The sequence below is a fragment of the Cygnus atratus genome, chromosome 5 (assembly GCF_013377495.2).
Source record: "Cygnus atratus isolate AKBS03 ecotype Queensland, Australia chromosome 5, CAtr_DNAZoo_HiC_assembly, whole genome shotgun sequence".
In the NCBI taxonomy this organism is placed as follows: Eukaryota; Metazoa; Chordata; class Aves; order Anseriformes; family Anatidae; genus Cygnus; species Cygnus atratus.
In genome coordinates, this window is record NC_066366.1 from 35,892,152 (window position 1) to 35,901,862 (window position 9,711).

General features: G+C 50.3%; 2 protein-coding genes across 2 annotated transcripts; one reads left to right on the forward strand and one right to left on the reverse strand.

Moving 5' to 3' along the window:
- The first annotated feature begins 1,224 nt into the window (after nucleotides 1–1,224).
- LOC118244413 (mas-related G-protein coupled receptor member A2-like) lies at nucleotides 1,225–5,988 on the forward strand. Its single transcript, XM_035539380.2, has 2 exons — nucleotides 1,225–1,345; nucleotides 1,960–5,988. The coding sequence occupies exon 2, from the start codon at nucleotides 1,997–1,999 to the stop codon at nucleotides 2,984–2,986; it is 990 nt and encodes a 329-aa protein (XP_035395273.1). The 5' UTR covers nucleotides 1,225–1,345; nucleotides 1,960–1,996; the 3' UTR covers nucleotides 2,987–5,988.
- A 1,735-nt stretch (nucleotides 5,989–7,723) lies between these two features.
- Nucleotides 7,724–8,704, reverse strand: LOC118244323 (mas-related G-protein coupled receptor member H-like). The gene has a single exon (XM_035539208.1). The coding sequence runs from the start codon at nucleotides 8,702–8,704 to the stop codon at nucleotides 7,724–7,726; it is 981 nt and encodes a 326-aa protein (XP_035395101.1).
- Nucleotides 8,705–9,711: the final 1,007 nt, after the last annotated feature.

Below are 9,711 nucleotides of genomic sequence, written 5' to 3' on the forward strand. Positions count from 1 at the left end.
ATCAGCACTGGGCCAGGCTGGACAGAGGATGGACAGACAGACAGACGGGTGGATGACCATTGGCAAGTGCAGTTCTGTGTGTGGGGTGAAGAACCCCACAGAGCAAACTGCATGGGCAGTACTAAATAAAGGGACAGAAATAGAGTATGTGAAGGCTCTGGCAGGTGATAGCTCAAAGAGGGTGAGCTCTGCCTACTGGACAGTTTCATGAGCTCTCCTGACATACAGCAGTGACTGCTACCACAGCCATAATATTTACAGAACATAGCTTCTGCTGAAGATGTATGAACCTAACCTTGACACAAACAAATAACTGCTGTTTGTAAATATTGTGTTGGAAATAAAAAAAAGTAGGCAACTGATCTCAGGATGTTACCTGAAAAAGCAGAAGCTGAGAAACCCTGGGTAATTCTGCTCTTTCTCAGAGCACATGGGCAGTGAGCATAATGTTGCACAACACTACACCGGCATACCTTGGAGCTTTCTTATCATTACTTGTTTGCACTTGAAGGGACTGGGGTTGCCAGGGGAGTATCTGGGGACACAAAGGCAGTGTCAGCAGGGGAGAGAGGAGGAGGTCTCAGCCCTGGAGCCCCTACATGCTCCAGGTCCCAGCAGGAGCACCCCTTCCTCTCAGGTGCAGCAGGAGCTCTTTGCATTGCAGCCACTCTGGGTACGACTCATCTCACTGAAGTTCAGCTCTCCAGAAATTATTGTCTTAGGAAGTCTCAGTTAGCTTTGCTGCTCACAGTAGCATGCTCCTGGAAGCTGTGTATTTGAAGGCCATGTGTCATTGTGAAGTTGTGGTATGTAAGTGGCAAACCTAGTTTTGAAACAGACAGAAATTTTACAGCAATGCCACGCTTGTAGCACAGGGTCCTAAAGATCACCACCTGAACTACAGGAAAAAAAGTCTGTCCAGTTCAGAGATATGAAAATTTTGGGATTGGGTTTGCTTTAAAGTGAAATTAAAGAGGAACCTGACAGCGAGGCGGTTTGTTTTTCCCATAAGGCTAGCTTCTGAGACTTGTTAGTCATTTCCTGTATGAACACAAGCCTAGATTATAACCAGAACCCTGATATCATCAAATGCTATGAAGTAGTTCCATGTTTGCAAGAACTCCTGAGAACACGACAAAGCAGTTTGTAAAAGGGCCTGAGAAACACACCATGTTGGACGCCGCACAAGCTCACCAGGACAGGCATGGTCCAGTTTATAAGCGGTAATTCCAGGAAACCTCATGAGAAGATCCTGTCACAGGACAGCAGCTGGCAAGCAAGAGGTAACGTGAGTCTGCAGCACGTCTGCTCCAGTGAAGGTCTCCAGGCTGCGACAGAAAAGAAGGTCAGGCTTTTCCAGGTGTTTTTTCCCATCCTAATCAGTGCACCCCCCCGCCTCCTTCTCCCCCCCCCCCCACCTCCTTCTCCCCCCCACCTCCTTCTCCCCCCCTCCTCCGCCACATTCTAGCCCCCCCCCTTGCTTTTGAACTTGTTGGTCATTTGTATCAAATCTGATTGCAGAACAGTAGCTCATTAAGATGTACAAATGTTTGGGGAAAGGTGGAAGGGAAATACTGAAATGAGTGTCTCACTGAAGGAACCCAGCTGCTTAGTAATATCAGTTGTAATATTAGGCACCTGAGAGTCCATGTCAGATCCACCCCCAAAACTGCTTGCTCTTTGACATCTCCAAGGACAATACCTTCATCCTCCTATTTCCCTCCTCCAGATCTAACCTGTCCAAAGCCAGGAAAGAGGCGTCTCCATAGCTTTTGCTCCATTCCTGTACACACTTTTGTGCCAAGCATGTTATACCCATCTCTCCCATCCCTCCTGTTCCTCATTTTTCTTTGTGCTTCTCCATGTGGAAGATGAGGTATGGCTGCAAGGACCTTAAAATCCTAGTGTGGGGGCACACTGGAGCTTCTGACACGCCTCTGTTTCATATCATCCCTCCAGCTGCGCAAGGGGAAGGCGAAGCGGCAGATATTTCGCAATGAACATGCTGTTTCCCAGCACAGGAAGAGACAGCCCTGCTTGCTGGAGCTGGCCCAGTGGGATGGTGCATGATGGGGCTTGGCAGCGTGGGCTGATGGGGCAGGCTGCCTCACATGAGGAAGACTACAACTGGACTGACTGTGAAGCCGACAGTTTGAGCGAAGTCCCTGCTGCGCTGCTCATCTGCCTCTGCGGGCTGGTGGGCAATGGGGCTGTCCTCTGGCTCCTCGGCTCCCACATCTGCAGGAACCCCATCACTGTCTATGTCTTCAACTTGGCCATCGCTGACTTCACCTTCCTCCTCTCCATTGCCATCGCCCTTGTGATATTTTATGGACCACCGAGCTTTTGTCACAGGCTGGGCTCATGGGATGTGATGGCTATGTTGAACATCATCATCATCTTCGTTTTCACCACCAGCGTCTACCTTCTGGCAGCCTTCGGTGCCAGCACGTCCCTGTCTGCCCTTTCCCGGGCCTGCTGGCCCTGCTATCGCTCCTGGCACTTGCCAGCACTTGTGTGCGCCCTGCTCTGGGCCCTCTCCTTCTTGCTTACCGCGACTCTCTACTTCTCCCCAGTGGCACTTGTCATCTTCGTCCTGAGCTACCTGTTGTCGGTGCTTATCCTGATTCTTTCCAGTCTAACTCTTTTTGCCAAGGTCTTGTGCTGTTCATGGCAATATCCCCTGAGGAAGCTCTGTGTTGTGGTTCTGTTCATTGTCATCTCCTTCCTCTTCTTCAATGCTGACTTTCCTTACTGGCTTTTGCTAAGATTGTTTGATTTTTCAGTTCTCTTCTTTGACACTCCTCTCCTGTTTGCCTGTGTGAGCAGCAGTATCAACCCTGTTATTTATTTCCTGGCAGGGAGCTGTACAAAGAAGTTCCCTATCTCTGCTAGGCTGGCTTGTCAGAGGGCTTTTGAAGACATCATAGAGCCTGAAAACAGAAGCGAAACTCCCAGAGAAGGCTCAGTGGAAGTAGATGTTTAACCCTCTCCAGTCCCTCCCTGGGAGGAGATGCTCTAGGGATGGAGGTGTCCCGTGAGACAGGGTGAGGCAAGAACAATGGCTTTGGTGGTGTGCAGAACTAGCTGCAAGACAACAAAGTGTGCTGGGCAGCACAGGAACCTATGCTTGGGGTTGGCGCTGGGCAGGTGGTGAAACACCCATCAAAACCTTTTACTTTGAAATCTTTGCTTTGAATCTGTCCTATCTAACAGGCCTGAGCCATTCCTTCTTCAAAAGTGAGCTTGCTCTAGCCAGTGTGCTATTAAAGCAAAGCCATGGAGGCTCTTAGCTCCTGCTGGTGCTTTGTTTTGGTGTGTCTGCTGAAGAGCTGAGAGCTTCTGGATGCAAGAGTCTGGCAAAGCAGGGCAGAATAATGCCTGGGCAAAGCTTTGTGTGTGCACCCCTAGCGGGTGTGGATACATGCAAAGACTATGCAAAGAACTCCCATTCAGCTTTGTGAACAGGGAAGTAGGCATGTGTGTGAGATCATCCCCAGAAGGCTTTCCCCAAAATGCAATGCTTCTTCTGGCAGCAAGGCTGCAAATTGAGTTTTGTCCATGCCTCATGTGGGCCGTCTGCACGCAATGGTTTGGACTGGAACTGGCTCTTGCAGTCCTTCCCGCTCTCCTCTGGGCTGTCAGATGGTTAGCCTGAGCCATTTTGCAACCACAACCTGAGGACTGTATCCACTTCTGGTGTGTCTGGTCCTTCTCCAGAAAAACAAGAGGAGTAGCATTAGGATCAAAAACAAACTGAAAAGGACAGTTCTGCTTGGAGACTCTGTGAAGTCTGGATTTTCAGTGTGACAGAGGATACTGGGAGATGGAAGGAAAACAATTAACTTTTTATGGAAACGACCCTGCTGAAGCTGTGAGAACTGAATCCTGGTAGCAGGGACCGTCCAGGTGAAAGGGGCAGTGGCAGTGCTTCCTTGGCTCCTCTTCCCTTGGGTGCATTCCTGCCCTCCACATCTGTCAGCCCGTCCTACGAGGAGCTGGGGTCTGGAATGAAAATCGGTCACTTGGTGCTCCCTGTGTGCTCAGCTGTTCCCAGGAAGAGCTTCCAGCTCTAATGTGGTGGTGGAGCTGAACTGCAGACTTCTTGCAGGCAGCTTCTTCTCTGCTACCTGCAGCATTCTGGGCAGATGCTGTTGGCTGCCCAGGGCCCTCGCAACGTGAATGGGGAGGTCTTGTCACTGCCAACAGCTGCTGCATCCCAGCTGTTCCAATGATGTTCCAGCTGCAGTAGGATGAGGCACAGCATGCTTGGGAGGCACCCGTGATCCCCATGGACAAACCAGGGGCTTTGGAATGAAAGGGAATGAGCAGTGTTGTAGGAAAGACAAGCCAGCCCTTCTCTGGGCTCAGCAGTGACAACCTGTGAAGCAATGCCTGTGCATGCAGGGTGCATGCTCCTGCAGGCTGCTCGATGCATCATACCAGATCCTCCATCTCCTCCAGGCAAAAGCTTCAGAACTAATTAAAGCCTTCTTTTTTTAAAATCAGGTGCACCTACACTCTCAGCTGTGCTGAGGTGGAGAGATATTTGTGTGAGCTGGGGGCTGAGCCAGCTCTGAGGCCCTATGTGCAGCCACCAAATAAACATGAACACCTTCAGAGGTTCATTCACCACACCTGCAGGAAGACACAGGCTAGAGCATCTGCTTGCATCACTGTCTCTTTGATGAGACTGTGGGACAACACTAGAGAAGCAAACTCGAAAGAGGTGCCCCCTTCTCTCTGGGCCCACTAACTCCACCTTCCATGTGCACAGCTGGTCACAGGAGCCCTGCCTGGAGCTGATGAGGTCAATATTTAGCAGTAGTGCCTTCCCATGGGATTGTCAATTAAAACACTTCTGCCTTTCCATGCTGACAGCAGTGTGAACAGCTCCACCTGCTTCAGGGTGCAAACCAAGGGTTCAGGGCTGGAGTTGTCTTGGCACATGAAAGCCAAGGATGTGAGGATGGCCACATCCCCTCCTGTCAGATCACTTGCAGCCATTGTGTGTTTTAAATTCCTTCCCTGAAGTTGAAACCCTGCATAAGTTTGAAAATAATTAATTGCAAAATGGTTCTTGGAAGCTTCCAAACACATTCTCCACCTACCAAGACTACATCACCCATTTCAGGTAGAGATAGATGCCAGTCTCCGTAACAGAGACTGACAGAGGGAAAGAGTAATGGGGGCAGAGATACCTCTAAGATATTCCTAGAGAGAAAGCATTAGACAGAAGACAGTGTGTGAGACTGAGGTGGGGAGAACAGGCAAAAAATAAAGGGGAAGTGCCAGAAAAATTTGGGAATAAAGACTGGGTATGCTGGGCCAGCTCTGCCAGCAGCCCTGGAGCCATGATCCACACCTTGCACCTGCCCCCCGTGGCACCTGCCCCAGGTGTGTGGGGAATTGCTGCTGGTGCTGTGCAGGATCCATCCCAGTGCAGGACGTGTCCCTGTGCTGGATGTGTCCCAGTGCTGAATGTGTCCCAGTGCTGGATGAGTCACTGCAGCCAGCCAAGTTCCCAGAGCTCCTGTTCCTGCTCAGGGAAACGCACCTGGGTCACCTGGTCCGCGAGGGGGATTTTGGTGGGGCTGCATTGCCAGCGAGCCTCTCCTCACCAGTGTGTCCTGCATGTACCTGAGAGTAGGCGAGAAGGAGGAATGAGTGAGGGAGAAAAAGAGGACAGCATCCAGCAGTGCTCTTCCTAATGCGTGACAGGGCAATACCCTGTCCAGCCTGGAGCATGAAGATTGTTAAAGGGACCTCTCTGTGGAATCTTTTCATGTTTTATTGAAACCATTGCCAAGTTAGTCTTGTATTTTCTTTGACCATATTTCAGGAAGAAAACATCACAGGAAGTATGAAATGTACAAAAAGAACTATTATTATTATTATTATTATTATCATCATCATCATCATCATCATTATTTTAATGTTATGAAAAAAAGAGTGTTAAAGATGCTATAAAGAAAACAGATAACCAGCATTCTGGAAGAAGTTTCTTTTAAGTCAAACAATGATTTAGGTTGTTTCTTATGAGATATAATAGCACATTGACAAGAAAACTCCATAATGATCAGTGTTCAGTTCTACGATGCTATAAATATATACGTCTGTATCTGCAGCGTTGACTTTCCAGGCATGGTCAGGAGTGTCTAGGAAGCATCATGGAGACAAGAACACTGAACACAGTGAATTGCCATGGCTGGGTCCTCAGAGAAGGGCCCCTCAATCGATGTTCATGTTGTTATTGCTATAATGCTTGTCAGAAGGGATCTCAGCTTTAGTTTGGAGGAGGACATTGTACTGGGTCTGGCTGGGATGGAGTTAACTTTCCCTGCAACAGCCCATACTGTGTTATGCTCTGCACTTGTAGCTAGAACAGCACTGGTATCACACCAGTGTTTTGTCTATTGCAGAGCAATACTGGCAGAGCATCAAGGTACCCTCCAAACCCCTGCAAGAGCCAGCAGGCTGGGGGTGGGCAAGAAGTGGGGAAGGGACATCAGGGCAGCTGACCTAAACTGACCAAAGGGATATTCCGTGCCATATGGTGTCAGGCTCAGCAATAAAAGGTGGGAAAGGGGAAGGAGGAGGGGGTGCTCTCGTTATGAAGATGTCTGTCCTCCCAAACAACTGCCATGCATATTGCGGCCCTGCTTCCCAGTACGTGGCTGAACATTGCTCATTGATGGGAAGTAGAGAATATATTTTTTTCTCTCTCTATGCTTCTGTGTGGCCTTTGATTTTTTTCTTTTTCTTTTTCTTTTTCTTTTTCTTTTTCTTTTTCTTTTTCTTTTTCTTTTTCTTTTTTTTCTTTTTTTTTGTGCCTTTTTGGATGTAGTCTCAGCTCCGCAGGTGGGAATTAAACTTGTTTGCAGACTGGTGCTGCAGGATGCCCTGAGCAGCAGGGTCTGAGTGCAGGTGTGCCCTGCAGCATGTGAGCAAGTCATGGCATGTGAGCCACTGCCAAAAGCACAGGGGGGACCTGAGCCAGGGCCCTGGGGTTTGCACATCCCCAGCGCCATGTGGCACTGCACCTCCCCATGTGGACAAGTGCGCGTGAACCAGCTCCATGCTGGTTCAGGCACACCATGCTAGCATCTGATTCCCAAACTTGATGTCTGGGATTTTTGCCTGCCACATGCCCCGTGGCCCCTTCCTTCTCCTCAGCCCTCACCACCCATGCAGAGGCATGGCCTGCCCTGCCATCACACCATCACAGGGAGTGGGGTCAGGACGGGGCTGCCCTGGACAAGTCACACTGCTGCTTTCCATGGCAGCATTTGCCTCTTAAGGCAGCTTTTCCCTTCAGCAGCAGAGCATGGAGAGCTCCCCAAGACCAACCTGGACCCATTGGCTTGCCCAATTTTGCACTCCTTTTTGAAAAGCCCTTCCTTGCCTGCACAGCAGACAGCCAGAGCTCCCCCAGGACCTAACATGCCAGACTCTCCCTGGGCAGGATATCTCCCCAAAGACCACGAAACTCATCTGCCAACCAGAGGGAGCCAGAGTTTATTCATAGGACCAGCGCGATGAGGGGCATTGCAATGGGGAAGACAGCACGTGCGTGGGGACTGAGCCTGGCCGGGCAGTGCCGTGCCAGCTCCGTGCCATACGTGCCCCCTGCCCAGCTCCAGCTGTGGTCCCTCCCCGCAGCAGGCAGGATCTGAGCTGCCTGCCAGGCTCTGTGCCTCCAGGTCTCCTCCCCAGCAGGGCCTCACACAGCAGTCTCCGACGCCGTGTCCCTGGGTGTGCGGCTCCCCTCCTCGCTCACTGCCTTCTCTTCGAACACTCGACGGAAGGCAGCTTTCACAGAGCCCTGGATCCGGCGTCGCCGGCAGCTGCCCACCAGGAAATAAACAATGGGATTGGTGCTGCTGTTCAGCAATGCCAGGAAAAAAGATACTTTGTCAGGAAATAGTTCCTGTGTGCGCGGAAGATTGAAGAATACCTCTACGCTGAAAGGAATAGCAAAGACAAAGAAGAAGATCACATTGAGCAGGACAGCAACATAGAGTTTCCCAGGCTGTCGTCTCTGAAAGCCACATCGGAGTTTGATGAACAGGGACAGGTTGGAAATCAACATCATTGATGATAAAGTCACAGTGATTGCAATGGCTATACCTCCAAATGCGTCCCCATATCGTTTAACAAAGTAAAAGCTAAGATACATTGAGGAAACAAAAGATCCAGCAAGAGCCCAGAGCAACCCACTCACAATGCCAGACAAGTGCTTTGGGCGACGGCAACGATACCAGATTGGGAAGAAAACAGATACACACCGGTCCACACTAATTGCTGTAAGTAGACCCAGGCTGCTGAGGTCAAAGAAGTGGCACAGAAATCCAACTATAATTTCAATTTCTATATAGGAAAGAATAATATAATCAAAGAGAGAACAAATTGTTAAGATCAAAATTGCCAACATGAGCAAAAAAGAGAAAAGGAGCAGAGAGAAGTCAGCAACAGCCAGATTTAGGATGTAGACAGCGAATGGGTTCCTCATGTGGGAAAACAGGAACCACATGACTATCCCATTCACTGCAAGTCCACACAAAGAAATCCCCATGCAGACACCTAAAAAGACCAGAGATTCGTAAGATAGTCTTAAGCATATGTGCGTGTTATTTTCAAAAGAGTCCAGATATCCAAAAGTTGTGTAGCTCAGAGAGAGGTCTGTTGTGCTGGTCTCTGCCATGGTGAAGCTCCTGCTCCGGGTGGCCACCTTGTCCCTCTCCCAGCACCTCCTACAAGAGACAAGGAAGGAGAGAGAGAAGAGGAGCATCGGTGCTCCCGGCACTCACCATCTCTGCCCGTGATCCCAGGTTGTGCCCAGGAAGGGCCCCGTTCCCAGCTGTGCCCAGGACAGGCTCCCACAGCTCCAGCCCCATCCCTGGCCAGGAAGCATCTCCCAACCACCCATCCCTGGCCTCACACCTCCCGGAGCTCCTGGGAACAACACTGTCACAGGAGCACCAGCACACAGGGCTTCCGCAGGGCCAGGCTTGCCAGGAGAAAGGGGCTGGCGGCAGATGCCAGGGCCACCCTGCTCTGCTCCAGCCTCCTCCCTCATGCTGCGGAGCAGACCTGTGCCCAGAGACCGGGTCCTGCAGTCAGGAGACTCCTCTCACAATCTCATCAGTGACAGCTTCCCCTCACATGTCTCACAGACGGTGATCTTGTCAGTGGGAGCTGGCCACGTCACCCCCTTCCTTTTCTTCTCCCCATCCACCAGCTTTGTTTTGCCACTTTGGGGGCTGCTGGGTTTCATTGTGTGTGGAAGACTTTCTCCTGCTGTCTCCTGAGACACTTTGCCCCCTGACAGAGGCTTTGCTATAACATGTAGCAAATCTGGCATGTACTGCAACTAACTTAGGTATAGCCACACAGCTGTAGAAGAAAATCCCTGCAGAGCCAAGTGCAAACAAAGTCTTCTGCTTGGAAGTAAAGGAAGGGAGAGGAGCATGGCGTCAATGAATGACCATGCTGGCTGGACTGTTCAAGTACAAAGTGAGAGGAGTTTGAAGGAAGGATCATCTCATACCAGGAAGCTCTGGGAACAGACTTGCAGATTAATGTGTTGTACTGTTACTTCCCAGCAGCACCCCTTGTCTGTATGAGGAAAGCTCTGTGTCAGAAGTCATTATTTAAGTCACTCCCTGGGCAGGAGAATGGCAGAAAGGTGAGAGTGAGAGAGGCCAGGCA

Coding starts and splice junctions, on each gene's coding strand:
- LOC118244323 (XM_035539208.1), bottom strand. CDS start 8,704: ATGGCAGAGACCAGCACAACAGACCTCTCTCTGAGCTACACAACTTTT.
- LOC118244413 (XM_035539380.2), top strand. CDS start 1,997: ATGAACATGCTGTTTCCCAGCACAGGAAGAGACAGCCCTGCTTGCTGG.